Source organism: Falco cherrug, chromosome 4 (genome assembly GCF_023634085.1).
Source record: "Falco cherrug isolate bFalChe1 chromosome 4, bFalChe1.pri, whole genome shotgun sequence".
Lineage (NCBI taxonomy): Eukaryota > Metazoa > Chordata > Aves > Falconiformes > Falconidae > Falco > Falco cherrug.
In genome coordinates, this window is record NC_073700.1 from 84,934,838 (window position 1) to 84,951,079 (window position 16,242).

General features: G+C 42.7%; 1 protein-coding gene across 6 annotated transcripts in view; it reads left to right on the forward strand.

Moving 5' to 3' along the window:
• The window catches only part of BLVRA (biliverdin reductase A), a 39,556-nt gene that overhangs the window by 6,274 nt on the left and 17,040 nt on the right, over positions 1-16,242 (forward strand). Inside the window, exons 1-2 of one of the 6 annotated variants that reach the window (XM_055709196.1) lie at positions 398-538; positions 629-809. The exons of 1 other annotated variant lie outside the window; for it this stretch is intronic. In XM_055709196.1, coding sequence (XP_055565171.1) covers positions 801-809 — 9 coding nt within the window. In that variant the 5' untranslated portion in view covers positions 398-538; positions 629-800. Of the gene's footprint in view, positions 1-397; positions 539-628; positions 810-6,127; positions 6,268-13,311; positions 13,666-13,689; positions 13,753-16,242 lie in introns of those variants that run through there. 4 more of the 6 variants (XM_014284905.3, XM_027813761.2, XM_027813762.2 and 1 more) reach the window with 4 other exon arrangements.

Genomic DNA, 16,242 nt, shown 5'->3' on the forward strand with positions numbered 1-16,242 from the left:
AGCTTTCTGTATACTGCCTGCTTGGGCAAAGCCAGGCACAGAACGATTTCTTTTCCGCTTGCCACTGCTGAAACTCCCGATTTCCTGAGCATGGCCTCAGCCTGCAATGTAAACCCCACGGATACAGCTGGGCAGACGTCAGCACTGCTGATGTACCAGTGCCTGTAAGCCATCGCATGACTGGGCTCTGGGTAGTGCCTGGCTGGGGTGACCGCTGCATGGGCTTAACCGGGGTCTCGCACAGGTCCCCCGGGGGGCGTCAGCCCCTTGCTAGCCACGTGCAGCTTCCTTGGTGGTTTGTAGACGAAATCTCCCAGGCTCGGTGCCTGTACCAGCCTTCCTGCAGCTGCTTCTGGCTATAGCCCGCCCCTATAGAGCCCTTATTGGGTTTCCCGGCCGAGGGGGTGTTGCTGCAGTGATAGCAGCAGGACGAGCGGTACGGTGATACGCTAGAGCCGCAGAGTGCTGTACGAGAAGGAGCTGCAGGGAGCAGAGGAGAATTAATCAGGATCACGTTTCTCCTCTGTGAGCTGAAGAGGTTAGTGACTATTACTTAATCCGTGCTAACTGTAATTTGGATTTGGAAGCACCGCTTTCGCCTTCTGACCCTCCCTCTGCCCTTCCACAGATGGCTTGCCACCAGCCTTTCCCCTCGGTTGTGAGGGAGTGGGGGAGCCCTGCAAGCCGCGTTGCCCTAGCTGCTCCAAAGACACCCGCCACACTCAAGAGAACAGAACAGGCCAGCCCTCGGGGAGGGAGGGAACCGAGGGAAAGAAAAAAGAGAAAAGCTGTTTGGAAGAATGTGCAAGGTGCAGTGAAGCAGAGCATTAGCTTGTAAATGATGTGGAAGTAGCCAAGTAGCATCACTGGGTGGCTAGAGCACTGTGTCACTTAAAACCTTTCCTACAAAGTGCCTTCTGGCTTGTTTTTAGAAGTGCTGAGCTTCGTCCAAATCCTGTTAAAAATCCATGTTTACTGCAGGTGTTTGACATCCCCTTCTGAAACAGCAGACTATTAACGTTGTGGTACCTCAGTTTACCTGTGTGTAAAATGGAGATAAGACTTTTTCCTTTTGTAAAGGAACATGGGGGGGCATATTCCAGATAGCCATTGGTGGGAGAAAGATGATTCTTATGTTCTCAAATACGGTACAGAATCCATGTGTAAAATACATGGATGCTTTTATTAGTAATCACTTTATGCTCTAGTCTTTGCTGTCACCAGTCTCTATCTTACAAATAACCAAACAAACATGCATAAAGGCTCCATCTACACACAGAAAAAAGACAAGCTCAGCCTTTATATAACTCTCCTGGCACCATGCTGAAGTTCTGTGTTGCAGCTTGTTCAAAAAACCCAAGCTGGTGTTAATTAGGGCAACAGTTTATTGAACTTATTTTGTGTGAATCATTTTTATCAAACTCTGCATTGGTTTGCCAAGTTAATTTTCCTGGAATGAGGACAGTCATTCTGCTGTTGGTTCTCTGGTTACAGATGTGAACACAGAACGACACCCTGTCAAAAATCACTAACAGTGTTTGAGCATCTTTCTGTCATTTGTATCGATAAATGCAAAAATAAAGACAAATCTGTTTCAATAATATAAATCCAACTTGGAGTTTAAACTTCCCAAAATAAAGAGCAATAGGTAAATATTATAAATTATTTTCAGCACCTATAAGAAAGCCTTAGTTAGTTGTACTAAAAACTATTGTTGCAAGCAGTGCACCCAACTTGGATATTTGATAATTGATGGTAAAATACTGGTATGATTCTTACTGTTGGAACAGGGAACCTCCCTTATGCCGGAGGGCTGATGATTCTGAACTTGTCTTCCTGAGTTCACGCGCACATGGTCAACAAACTTCTTTCCTAATACCAACCTCCCAGTTTCTTTAAACAATTACTGTTTGTGAATAGCTGGAGTTTGAGTCAGTAAGTATGGCTTGTGTTATCCTTACAGGAATGACAATGCCTGTTTTGTTAAAAAGGAGACTCAATCTGTGTAATTTTCACCTTTTAATTTTTAGTGACCTCCTTACTTTCCAAATTGTTGTGCTAATTGCATGTTTCAACACCCATTCCTCACTGCCCCCCCAAAAAACCCCCAAAGACCACCACATTCAGCTCTGAGAGACTTCATTTTAAATGTCAAAGGGCCAAACTTTTTTTTAAATCAAGAATATCTGCTGTATCCACAGACTTCAGAAACTAAGCTGAGCAGGTGAGAACAAGGTAAGAAAAGGGCCGCTTTGATCTCTGCACTAAAAATCGACCATCCCTGTCAAAACAAGTGTATTTTACACACGGATTCTGTACCATATTTGAGAACCTAAGGATCATGTTTCTCCCACCAAAGGCTAACTGACCAGTTTTCAAATTAAAATGGGAATCACTTCCCATCTTACACTTTGGCATCAGGACTTCAGTAAGATGCAGGAGTGGAATGCACATCGGCATTTTTGCTTTTTAATGATGACCCTAAACTCACCTCAGTTCCATATGGCTTGTAGAGAGGCTACTGCACTGTATATTGTGCAGATTTGTTGTAGGAAGCTGCAGTGGGTGTTTTCCATTGCTGCTGGCGTGGTCCGGTGAAGCTCTCTGTTTGTGCTGCCATCCTTGGCTAGGTAAGCAGCAGTCAGGCAACAGGAAATAAAAACAAACCAAAGCTGGAAAGAAGTGGGGAAACGTAACAGAAAGAGCTTGGATAGCTATGATAAAGCAGCATTTGCAGTGGGAGAATAACTCCCCAGGAAGGGAGTTCCTGTGTTTGACACCGGTACAGCAGTAGCGACATAAGGTGGGACTGGTGTAACTCTTCACCTTTAATTTTCAGGCAACCAGAGGTCTTTTTGAAACTTGCAGGTAGTGCTCAGCGAAGTAAAAAGAACTTATATTATGTTTGTACTGCACTATATTAAGCAAGGCGTCAGAAAGGTTACTTCCCTGAGAGCGGCGGGAATGGGGCTTAGGGATGAAAAACAGGGAAAGCCAAGGCACTTAACAGCTTAATCCTGTAGTTAAAAAAAAACACCCCTGAATGTATACACACCCTGTTGTAACTTAGTAGAACAATTGCTGGGGGCCTGTTCTTGTCCTCTGGAGCTAGCCTTGAGCCCTGGAAAGTGTTCATATGCACATAAGGCCAAAATGTTTGGCTTACATCTTGAAACTTTATAAAGTAAGTGCAGCTGTAATAAAAATTAAAATATGCATTCGACCTGTTTCTTCTCTATTGAGCAAAAAGAGCTTTGGCTTTTTGTTTAACTTTATAAAGTAAGTGCAGCTGTAATAAAAATGCAAGTATGCATTCGACCTGTTTCTTCTCTATTAAGCAAAAAAAGCTTTGGCTTTTTGTTTAACTGAGCTCAAGTGTTCACTAAACTAATGTTTGCAACCTAGGCAGAACTCTGCTATGCTAATTAGAAAGCATTGCAGAAAACACACCTGACTGGGAAATGCATTTGCTAATCCTGTTATTCCAGATGAGTGCAATCCACCACTTCAACGGGAGTTCAACAATTAGCATAAAAGAAGTTTATCCTTTTTTTCCCCCCTCCCTCTTTCTTCTTAGTATAGTATTATAAACCAGTTAGAAAGACACTGTTTGGGGAAACTAGTGTTCCTGTTACAGTAACCATCTTAAATGCTGAATGAAAGGCTGCGCTACGCTGGCTAATAAAGCAAGGCGTTCCCATGGCTCAAGTAATGTTGCTGTGTTTATTAGCTTTCCCTCTTAATGAAATGTGTAGGCAGAAAGGGATCTTGATTGTATTGTCATTACCTTTGTTCTGTGAATGAGAGGAGAGAAAAGCTGCCAGAAAGAATATGGAATTATTAGATAATCCCTAAATAAAAAGTGGTACAGAATGTGAGGGGAAGAGTTGAGACCACAGTCATTCTAGTTGAAATGCCATGGATGTTTTTTAGCTATGCTAGAAGCTGTAAAGCTTTGTGAACCTGTCTGTTGCTAGGGCAAACAGCTCTTCGTCAGCGTTTACTGTCTTGTGCAGGCTCTGACACAGATTAGCAATGTAAGACTGGTTGGTCTGTTGTTTGGTGATGCATTTAGAGACCTTGGTGGCTTGCTCATACTTGTCTTCAGAGTAATCTAATTTTTCTCAGGCATAGCAGAGTTGTGTGCAGCTGGAAGTGGGATCAGCGTGTTTGTATAGATCTCCCTGTGCTTAATCTTGGTGACAGATACAAATATGAAGGACTGAGGGTTTTTTTAATTTTTTTTTAAATTATTTTTGTCCCCATTAAATCAGATTAATAAAATTTGGATGGAGAAGGCAAATTAACTCCTGACTGCTGTCTTCTTCTAAACCTATGATTCTCTAGTGACAAAGGTCTGTGAAGAACCCGCAGTAAAGGATAAAGATGAATTCTGGACTAGTGACGATTCACTGTTAAGTGATGAGGGTATAGACCAGAGTGGTACACTTCTGGCATTGGAAGTGACCATGGGCTTCCTCTACTTTCATTCTTGGTGTCCAGTGTAAGAGAATAGCTCTGTTTTTTTCGTAAGTATGGTGTACTTGAATTTGCAGCCTGAGTAACCTAGAATGCTATACCTGTTAGCAACAGGTTCATCATCCAGAAGTCAGAATAACCAGTACCAGCTGCTACTAGGAAATGTATTTTTCCTTTGAACTTTGTAAGCTTCTCAAATGGCAGCAGCTGAGCAAAATTTTGATTTTTGAAATCTCTTTTACATTTACTTACTTGCATAGTGAAGTGGAATAGCTATCCTTGAATTTAGCCCTGTATTTATGAAGGTAAGACATACTGTCTGTTCTTACTGCCTGCCATCTGTAAGGAGACCTTAAGACTCAGGGCTGTTGAATAAATCTTCAAAATGAACAGGTCATTTGCCTGACTCTTCTTACCATTTAAAAATAATAGTATTCTGACAGGTGTTTCTAACCCAGTCCTTCCTGGATAGGTCCTGGTGACGACCAGCCTGATCTAGTAATAAATATTTGGGTATAGACACAATGAAAACACTGCAAGAGAACTAGGAAAATATCCATCTTACATGATCATAAAACAGGGCTTACAGTGGTGGGATAGCAGCTGGCCCTCTGTTCTAGGGGAGAGAAGAGCTTCGCATCCTTTCTCCTCTTGCTGTCCAGTCGGGGAATGTGGCAATGTAATTCTCTGGCTGCTCTGAGCCCAGTTTTTCTGTTAAACTCCACCAGAAAGGATGCTGCTTTCTCAAGAGGGCAGAGATGGAGAACACAGTCTTTATTCCCTGCTGGCTCTGAAGAAGGCATGATTTTGCACCAGGGAAGTGCATTAGGCACTTTTTTCCTCAAATGCATGGTCAGTGGTTTTCTTGCATTCATATACTTGGGTTGAGAGAGCACCTTTTCAGAAAAACTGCGGCCCACTGCAGCATACTACCATCCCTGTCAGTTGGCCACTAACTTCGCACCATCAGATGGCCTGTAATACCAGAAACAAAATGTTCCTGTTCTTAAAACACAGGAGGGGAAATAATTTTTATCCTAGGTGCCTTTAAGTTATCAGCTCCTAAGGAAGCATGAAGGTGCTGATAATACTGGAGATTTTTTTTTTCGGTTAAATGACATGCGGCTTCAACTCTTCATCTTTTGCTTTTGGGATCTCAGACTGCCTACTGGCTGAGGTGGCCTTTTTCATTAAGAGAATCATCACAAGCAGGGAGAACTGATGCAGTTGCCAAGTCACTCTCCTGTTAAGAGTCATGGCAATCAGTTGAAGTCCCCAGTGACTGGGAAAAGGGAAACATCACATCCATGGCAGCAGGGTTGGACTAGGTGATCTTTAAAAGTTCCTTCCAACCCAAACTATTCTGTCATTCTAACAACAAGAAGTTCAAAGTACATTCCTTTACAGGGTGCTCATTGTTATTATTTTAAATTTCCAGCATCTACATGACTTTATTTTTGCTTATATGCCAAGCTGGAATAAACTTTCCTATTCTAGCCCGCAGAACTAAAATCCAATTCCAGGAGGAAAAAACATCCAGCCTGAAAGCAAGTGTAGTCCTAATGTCTTGTGGCCTGGAAGTCTCGATCACAAGCCATTCTTTGACCACACTGTTACACGTGTTACAGGATTTCTCTGACTCAGTGTAATCCTAAACAAAGCCGATGGATCCAAGTGGACTCGGAGAACTGATCACTGCAGACCGTTGTCATTTACGTGTTCTGAGCTGCTGAGGCCTCATTGCTACCCTTATGTACACAAGTCTGACCACAGGAGGGAAGAACAGATGTATTGTCCAATATGTAAGGCAGGCATCTGTAAAACAGTGACAACTTAGGTGCCCATGCATAGTGTTTGTGTTTATAATATTACTATAGGATGCCTTGTGTTTTCCATTTCTAATGATAAATAAAGAGGTGATTTGTCTGAAACCCATTTTGTGGAGAGGCCACAGTCATTCCTGACATGTGGATGGCTTAAATAACGTAAATTAATCTTAAGAGAGTGAGCTTCTTTCCCAGAACCTCAAAATGCTTTGTTGAGTTATGGTAGCAGAAGGTAAGCAGAGAAGAACGGATTTAGACTGACACTTTAAAAAGCTGCAAGACTGCGTAAAGTAATGAGCAGAATTGCTGTTACATTTTAAAATTACTTTTTTTGTTGCCGTTGGTAGCATAGGATGGTGGTGGTTCAGTACAGCCACTCTTCAGGACTCAGTGACCTGTTTGGCCATTTAAAGGAGTGGTGCAGGTAAGGACATGAACTTGAGATGAGGACCAAGCTCTTCTTTTGTAACTGTTAAATCACTTAACCAAAATATCACAGAAAAAATGAAGGGGGTACATTCTAGTAAAAACTGAGTAAGAGAGAGAAATGTCTGTATTATCTTTCAAACAAAAGTATTCCCTCTTGGAAATCTCCTGTTTCCCCCAGCCAGTTCTTTTTCTACCTCTTTCATAAGGTATATTTCCCTCTTCCAGTGGCCTGAGTATTGCCTGCTCCTGAACCTTTGCAGTAGCTGTTTTAGATACTGCAAACTTAGGTGGTTGTGGCAATCCTGCCTTTGATGGGGTATTATCCATTTGTTCAGCCACAGTTGTTATAAATAAAATCTTGGTCCATATTAAGCACATTCATTTGGCAGAGAAATGAAGAAAGTGGAACTGAGTTTTTTTATCCCAATTATATGGCCATGCTGGTTCTGAATAGATTGTGCATCTAAAATACTTTGAGCAGGCAGTCAGCTTCAGTAAAACCTTCCAGCTCTGCATCTTTGAAGGCAGATAATGAGGAGCAAAGTGTTTTGGTGTTTTTTAAGCCTATCCACCAATTATTTTTACATAGATTCTTGGAGAGGGTCGTGAGTTTTGTAGGTGCTGCCAGTAGCTTCACCGGTCCCAAACCAACAAGATCTAATGAAGTATGTAGTGTGCCCCTAATATACTGGCACAATCCATCCTGTATCCTCCTTCAGCTGATGTCACTGTGTGGTCCCAATCATCAAGTCAGTTTATCATTTTTAATGAGTTTTGTATTCATTACACATCCATGTACAAGAGTTGCAATATATATTAATTTCTCTTTAGATGTTTTAATTGTAAGTGGTTGTTGGAGTGGCTTGAGCCAGGCAGGATCTTCTGCTTTGCTTGCAGCTGTTGGACCCAACTTGATGGCAGGTTTTTTAGGTGCTTTTGGAGACTTCTTGGAACAATAAATCTGGTGATAGCAGATCTGTAAAGAGGCAGAGAGTTGTAAGTAGGAACTGTTTTGTAGGTTATTCTTTTGCTTGTTTGTCAAGCCCAAGCGTGAGCCCGAGTGTGTCAGGCTCTAGGTAGGCACACTTAAAGGTTCAGATTTAGGCATGCTCGGAGCTGTCTGACTGTACAAATCAAAACTTGTGGGTAATTTGGCCATCATCTTTGGCGTGTCAAACTACATCTCTGTGTGTAGAAATCTCAGGGTTTGATGTGGGTAGACCTAGGAATTGGAAGGGGAGACATGGAGTTTGCTTTTGCATTGTGTCCAGTTATACACAAAGAAAGTGTGGTTCTTCCTAAAACTTTGCATAGGACCTAATGTGCAGATGAAGCACTGTGGGAAATATGCTGTTACAGCATTCCTGTAACCTTTTTAATGTATATTTTTAATAAACCTTCTTATCAGTATCTTTAAGTAGGATACCAAATGCCCACTCTAGTGGCTGGTATTTTGGTAAGGGTGTTTTTCATTTCGTGGGACAATTTAAGCAGATGAGTGGCATGTCAGGACTACCTGACTGCTAAATCACATTGAATTGCAGCTAACTCTTCATGAGAGAGCAGGCTAGTGGCTGGCCTGTACGATCCTTGAGTGTTGCGATGCCCAGTAACATGAAAAATGCTGAGCTCTGAAATTAGGCAGGATTCAAATAACCTCAATTGTTAATCTCTATTCAAGAGCTTCCCCCGCTCCGCCCCCCCCACTCTCAAGCAATTGCCGACATTGGTAGATTTTCAGGATTTAATGGGAATGGAGAGCATCCATTGTATTTTTCAGGCCTTACTGAGGAGTGATAGACTGACAAAATGGCAGAGTTGTTAGCCATTGCATGCATCATTTTAAGATTACAACATTACATAAAACTTTATCTGCTTCCCAAGTTATCTCAGTCTAGTTATTAAAAAAAAAAATCCCCAAACATTCTATCACTCTCAATTTATTTTAGAAGGGTGAAAACATGTTTGCTGGGGTAGGGGAAGAGAAAAGTGGCTAAAAAACCCTACGCTTGTCTAGCCAGCTACAATTTTTGTGTATATTGTTTGCTCTGAAGAGGATACGGGGCAGGCCTCTGGTGTTACGAGTTTCTGTCATGCTAAAGTGGAGGCAGAGGATTTCATCATCCATGGTAAGCAATATCTTTATGGTGACCGCAGCCTGTAGCAGGAATGTTTTTTTTGTTTGAGGAATTCTCAAAATAGGTCAGCTTGTTACAGATCTGGGATGCAGTGACCTTTAGTGGACCGGAAGATAGGTATCATCTGTTGGCTTGGGTCTGTAAAGATATTAAAAGAATGTACTTGTGGCTGGATATGTGTTTTGTTTGTGTGCCTACTAATGTTACAGTAAACAGCAAAAGCTCTTGTTTCTTTCATGTACTTGTAGGAGAGTTCTCATGGGTATCAATGGGATTACTTACGATTAAAGCTGAGCATGCCTATAATTCCTTGTAGGGTTCAGGTTTCAGATTAATAGCAAGAGAAAGGGAAGAAAAAATGTATTTTTGTGTCGCACATTATATGGCATTGTTTTATGTAGATATTTCAGTACAAACCTTAGTATTAGCCATCTTTTCTAGATGTCTGATCTGTGTGGATTTCCTACAGCAAAGAACAGAGGTTGTAGTAATACCTACTTCTTACACCGCACTTATCATCAGTAGGTGTGAGAGTGCTTTATGGAAAAGAGAGATTTCCCCTGTTCTAGAATTGAGAGAACTGACAGGGAAAGGAATGTGATTTGCTTTAGGTCACCCCAAAAACTTCTGGGAGAAATTAAGAATGCAGCCTGGAAATACAGCTTTCCTGCACCTGCTCAGCCCAGCTCTACGTTCATTAGGCTTTCTGAAGAACAAAGTGCTTGTAGAAAGGATTGCAGTAATTGGTAGGCAAATTCAGGGGCAGATGTAGTAACTGAGAAAATACTCCACATGACTTTTCTGTAACTGTCCATCGCCACTTTCATTTGTATTACAGCAAAGGCTTGGAAGCCTCTCCTGGCATTAGAGTTTACCTGCAAAGCAGTTGTGAACCTCTCAAGTGAGGTGGAGAAGTGTCTTCTCTTGGTAGGTGACACAGCGAAAACAAAGTGAGTGGCGTAAGGGAGGGAAGGGGATGCGCTGAGATTATTTGGTATGTCTCAGCTCCCTGCCCTGTCAGCTACATGTTTTGCGATTAGCTCTGAGTAAAGCTGCCCCAAACGTGCAGGTATGGGTGAGTAGTCCTCCTAATTTTTTTAGTGGAACATGATAAGCTCTCAGTTTTAAGAAGTGTAAGAGTCAGCACAAAATAGCAACGTCTTTGTATGAAATAAGTGTTTAAGCAGAGTGTCAGTAGTTAGTGTTCAAATGCTTAGCCATGCAGAGACTTTTATTCCGGAGGCTTTATTGTTCTGCAGGACAGCCATGGGACATGGTTCGTAGTCCACAGGGACCTGGCAGAGTTCAACTCTGTGATAGCTTTGGAGTTTACGTGGGCGTTAGGTCAAAAAAAGTGGTGGAGGATGTGTTTTGTGCCTTCCCCCTGTTACAGAAGGGTTACGATTTAATCTTAAGAAGTAGTCATGCATCCTAGGTTCGAGCAGTTAGTATATCTTGATTGTTTGAAACTAGTCTTTGTGTACTGGTAAGCAATAAATTCAGGCTCTAACAAAGAGGTAGCCCTGGAGGATGAAGGGGAACTGGCCCAAGGCCAGCGATTTCAGGCCAGGAAAGAGACTGAGCTAACCTGGTTTAAGACGATGTATGGGGACTACAGAGGAGAACTCCAGCCAACTGAATAGAGAAGTGGGCGGGTTTGCAGAACCCCGAGACCACTGAAGATCTCCCCACTCTGGACAACTGGGCATGTGTGAGGAGAAGGGCGAATAGTATAATTAGAATTGGGGAATCTCATTATTATGTATGTTTTTTCAAGGAAATTTATGGAATACGTATACATGCACTGCATAAAAAGAGCTACCCGAGAGAAGGGAGCCATGCACGTTAGGTGGAATGATCCCCCGTGCATCCAGCGCTGCAATAAAGCATGTCTGCTTCTTAACGCTGCATCGGCGTTAAGGAGTTTCATGTTCCCGATTTCGGTGAGAGCCCCGCATTGGGTTAGTACCATTTCTAGCTCTACTCAGGGTTATTTTCTCCAGCCTGTGCTCAGACACAGATGGGTACTGTAGCAATAATATTGTTTGATCCCATGGAAAACTAAGATCTGTGAATTGCTGATGGCTCCCTACCATGGCTCATTCTCCTGAGTGCTCATCTAAAATTGGACTTTACACCAAAGTAATTGACAGTCGCTTGTTAAAATGCCTTTCTTCTACCACCATGGACAAATGCACTTTCAAAAATTATTTTAGCACATTAAAGCCTGAAATAAATTTTTGGGACTTCTTGTGGCGCTCTTTGCTTTGCTCATATACTTATTAGCCACATAAAAGTAGCTTTTTGGTTAAAGAATAGCTGTGATGAGGCTGCAGATACGTGGGATTGTTTGCTTACCCACCAGAAGTTTCACAAGGCTCTCTGTAATTTACTCCACAGTAGTTCCTGGAAACTTAACATTAGAAGTAAGAGTCTGGGGGTTTTTTTAAGGGGAAACTTTTATAAAGTAAAAAGTGGAGCCCATCATGTCTTCCTCTTGATTTTTTTTCAGGTGCCCAAAGCAGGCTCAGTTCTTTCTTGGGTAGTTTCAGCCTTAGCAGTGTAGGTACATCCAAATGTAATTTGGCTCTCAGAGTTTCAAACAAAATGAACCTGACTGAGGACGACTTCTCCATGCATTTCTGGGACTTCATCTTAAAAGTGTTATTTGCCTTTGTTTTTCCTCTTCAGATTAGCAACCAAATCTGAACCACAAAAGGTGACTACAGGCAGAAAACAGGACAAAATGGTGATTCATGCCCATGCGCTATGTAACAGCACTTCTGATTCAGACCTCCACAGAGTGGAATAGGTCATGTATTAAAACCAGATCTTCAAATTCTTCCAGTACCTCTCCTGGTTTTATATTACTTTTGTGAAATGTTTTTGCTGCAAGTGTGAAGTTGCAGGTTGCGGAGAGCAGCCTTACTGTGGCAGCAGTTGGGACTGCTGTGCACTCTGGAGTTAGCAGAATTAGGTTGCAGAAGTGTGTTTTAATAGAACTTTTTCTTTCTGCTCAGGTGTTAATGCTGGAGACAGCATATCTGTTACAAGTGCTGTCATTTATTATTAACCATCCACTGTATAGAGTAAAGGTGCTTGTTTGGCAGCTGTAACACAGCATCTGGCCATATCTCAATATAACTACATCAACTTCAGCTTTGGCAGCCAGCTGGAAAACCAGAATTTAATCAGAAAGCCTGCATATAAATGTAAAATGATGCAAGCGTATTGTTCAAATGGCATTTAAAAGCCAGGAAGAAAAGCCTGCTCTGGCTGTTTCCAAGGTACAGTGGTGCCAGTCAGGATGAGAGACTGTTTTTTGCCGGCAGACCTCTGCAAGAGTCGGTGCCCTGAGGTTATAAGCTGCTTACCAGAGCCTGCGTGCCTGCCCAGAGACAGTGGCCTGGGTCATGGTAGCCAGAGAGATGGGTGTGAGAGATGGAAAGGTGCTGGAGGGGGTTGATTCCTAAGACCATAACAAACAGCTCTCAAGGAAAATGTACATTGTTGCTTTACAGTTTGTAGGTGCTGTTGTTTTCCTCTGAAATGTGAAGACTGTAAATGGTCTTGGCAGGTTTTTGAGAAAAAATTCTGACTCTCATTGTGTGTTCAATTAATGTTTTAAAGAGAAGTAACAATGAGTGTTGGGGGTTGCCTTCCTGACTGTCTCTTTCTTGCAGAAGGACTTTACTTTTATGTCTAGGTTGCAGCAAAGGCAGAACAAAAACACAAACTCTCGTTCCAGCCTGTTAGCATTTGAACAATTATTTTCTTTGCCTTCATTTCTGGCTTTCCTTTTTCTTCAAGTTCTGCCTTGAGTTAGGATGTGTTGGTTCTACTTCCCGAAGGTACTTCTTCAGCACATACAGAGGTTTAAATGCCTAAGTGGTTTCCTTCAGAACAATGGATGTCAATGCCTTCGAGTAGGCTGCTAAATTGGAGCATTTGTGCAGTTCTTCCCTTTTAAAAAAACAGCACTAACAAAAGCCACACTGTTCAGCTTGTGCTTTCTCTGCTCCAGGCAGATGTGTCTTGCTAAGAGCAGACAATGAGAGTAAGATTTGATAGCACAGGCTGTAGTAGGTACCGACACCCCGAGTCCAGCATCTGCTGGGTCTCCGGGTATTTGAAATCTGGGATGTAGGGCTGGAAGGAACCTCACGTTTTCAGCTTGTGATTTTACAGTGACTGCTGCTGCCTGTCCAGTGTTGCCCTACAAACTTCTGTTGAGGAAGATACTGCAGCCCTCATCTCAGGGCTTTCCTGCCATAACAGAGAAAACATTTTCTGTGATGTCTAATCCACAAGTCTGGTCAAAGGGAACTCTGGAAAACTTCCTCAGTCCAGCCTGGCTTGTTTTAGGGGAAAATATCAGGCTGAATCCAACAGCATGAAAGGGGCAAGGCTGTGCAGCTCCATGGCCCCTGCTCCAGCCAGTATTGAGGCTGAAAACTTATTCCCAGTCAGCCACGCACACAGAGCCCACATGTATATGCACGTGTAGGTGGCCAGCCACACAGATCACAGACAAGAGCACTCTCAGAAACACAGCACCAGCAGCCTCATCCTGCTTCCCTTTCTGGCTGAGGAGAATGAAGGTCTGCTAATGAGAAGATATCTTTATCTATACGTACATATGTACAAGGTGGATCCCTGCAACAGGCAGGCTCAGACACTCAGCCTGTCCAGTAGCTCCCACTGAGTCCCAGTCTCCCCACTTGCTGGCACCTGGCTATATGAGTCCCCTCTTTACTCTTCACGAAGAGTAGTGGGAGGTGTCTGCCACGTCGGTGGGGATTATATTGATATTTCTAAGCGGTGGGGCGGCAATGACAACATCTGTCAGCACTCAGGCTTGGCAGAGTTATAGATGTAATGTAAGCAAAGATCTGACAAGTATAGAAGGGTGTGCTGGAGAGCGTGAAAATTGCTGAAAAATTACTGTGGGAATGAAATGGTTCAACTGTTGAGTATGCAAAAGCAAACTAACCTTGACAGCAGCAGTTTCAGATTAAGTACTCGCCTGCAAGGTGTGTGCTACTCTTAAGTGTGGCAGTAAAATGGTAGTCACTTGAAGTAGCACACTTAACTTAAAAAGACCAGGCTGGGAGTGCTTCAAGAAAGTCTCCCATCAGTGTTATGCTGTTGCAGGTGACATTAATTGCAAAATATTTTGATTTTTTATTTGATACCTGTGGGAATGTTGCAGGTTGTCTTGAAGTTTTACTGAATCTTTATATATTTTGTGTTTGTTTGTGAAACAAGTTAACTATAGGAGCATCCTGATCTTAAGAAGCTAGCCTCTAGGCTAGTATTATGTTAACGCTTTATTAACCAATGATGTATGGGTTGCTGTGTTGCTTGTCTCTTAAGCTGTGGTATTTAGAAGTCCCTATTCTCTGGACCATGTTAACCTTGGTCTTTAATCCTGGACCATAACTAGAGCATCTAGGTTCTATTGTGTATAGGATGAATTGTTGGACAGCTTGGCAAGGCAGATATCTAGTTGTCCACCTTGGCAACAAAACTTACTTTTTAGCTGTCCTGAAGTGAACTACCTTCATTATAATGCTAAAGAACACATCCACAGGTCAGGCAGACTCTTGCCCAGGTGAAGACACTTCCTCTGCGTAAGCGTAGTAACCAAAGAGGATGACACGGCAGATATTATAATTATTTGCAAATTACTAACCAATCATTGTAACTGGGAGTGTACTACCTTGTAATTTTTGTGTATAAATGTAACAGTGAAATCGATATGTGTGCTTGGTATGTGGAGATTCCACTGAGCACCCAGCGCTGCAATGAAGTGCCTGCTTATCTACTTTGTGTAGATGGGTTTTTCGTTCCCTGGCTAACAGGAGCGAGGCTTTGAAAACTGCAGGGAGAATGCACAAGGCTTACTAAAATTCTCTATATATCATGAGAAGGTACCCATCTTAATCCTGTAATGTCTATAGGTATGCTGTGAAAAATTTTCTTGAAGGGGAGGTAATTCTTCAGTTCTGCCTTTTACCTTGCCTCTGCACTGGCTTTGCCTGGCCTCAGCGATGTTGCACAAAACAAAGGTTAGCGTCAGTGGTTTTGAGATGTAGGGGCTGAAGTCCCACTGTGATTGCACTGGGGAGGAACACATTCACGGGGTGACTGATCCCTTTGCACGTACACCATTGCTTGTTTTTCTGTTAAATATTCCTGGTTTACTGCGAAGTTTTGCAAACATACTTGGGTATGTAGCACCTTTTTCTGCTACGGGGGAGCCTAGATATAGCCAACGGAGGAAATAAGCAGCAGAAGCACAGAAAACTCAACAGAGGGCAGAGGGGTGACGGACAATGGTACATCAGTGTAGGATAAATGATCCTTTTCAGCTAGATGCCTTTCTTGGCTCTGCCTCTGTGTCATGCAGGGCTTGTCTTTCTGAATGAGAGGAGCCACTTGCGCTGGCTGTCAGTGGGGAAAAGCTCTGGCACCCATCGGCAGCCGCTGTGCCCCCCGCCCTCGTGCAGAGGGGACCCTTGGTGGGGCTGGCAGGGCTGCCTGTGGCCCTGCTACTGGGTGGTGGGCGGCACACCTCAGTCGCAGTCCGTGAGCACGAAGGACATCCCTTTCTAATCTCACCAGTCCCTTTGATTTCGTACAGCTGGTTAGGAAAGGGTAGCGAAAGGGAGCTTTTGGACAGTGACTGATGTACTGCTGTATCACTTGCTGTACAATTTTTCCAGTATGACAGGAGCCAAAGTTCAACACCCTTGAAAATGCCCCTGAAATCTTTTTGTCAAAGCTTTAACCAAGGTCACCAATTTTAAGAAAAAGGCATGGAAGACAGGCATGGCAGTTTATGGTTTGGGCTTCCTCCTTCGTCCTTTTTGTACTTGAAAGATAACTGTAGCTGTTATCGTCATGTAAAGGTTTTAAATAAGGAATAAAATTTCATCTATTCATCCAGACTCTCAGATGAGTATTCTCTGTTCTGCTCTTACCTGGTTCATGACAGTTCCTAAAAACATCTGATTTAATTTTCTCCCTGAGCAGCTGCGGGATTTGTTGTGTGAGCAAAATGAGGGTCATAAAAAGCTGCATCAGGGATGCAGACATAGCGATTTTTCTCTTGGCTACGTGCATAAGCAAAGGTTCTGTAACGTACATTTAGTAGCTCGCTCTCTGTGCGGATGCCGTATTAGCCTGCAAAACCTTGACCTGGGCTGAATGGCTGGTTGCTATAGCAGCAGGTTGCATAGTAACAGGTTTTGTTCTTAGGTTGAAATCATCTTGCCATTCTTAAATGTGACTAGGAAAGTTTTTTCAAAGGAGAGGCAAAAATGTTGATGTTCAGCAACCTGAGCATCTGCTGAGATATGTTCTTT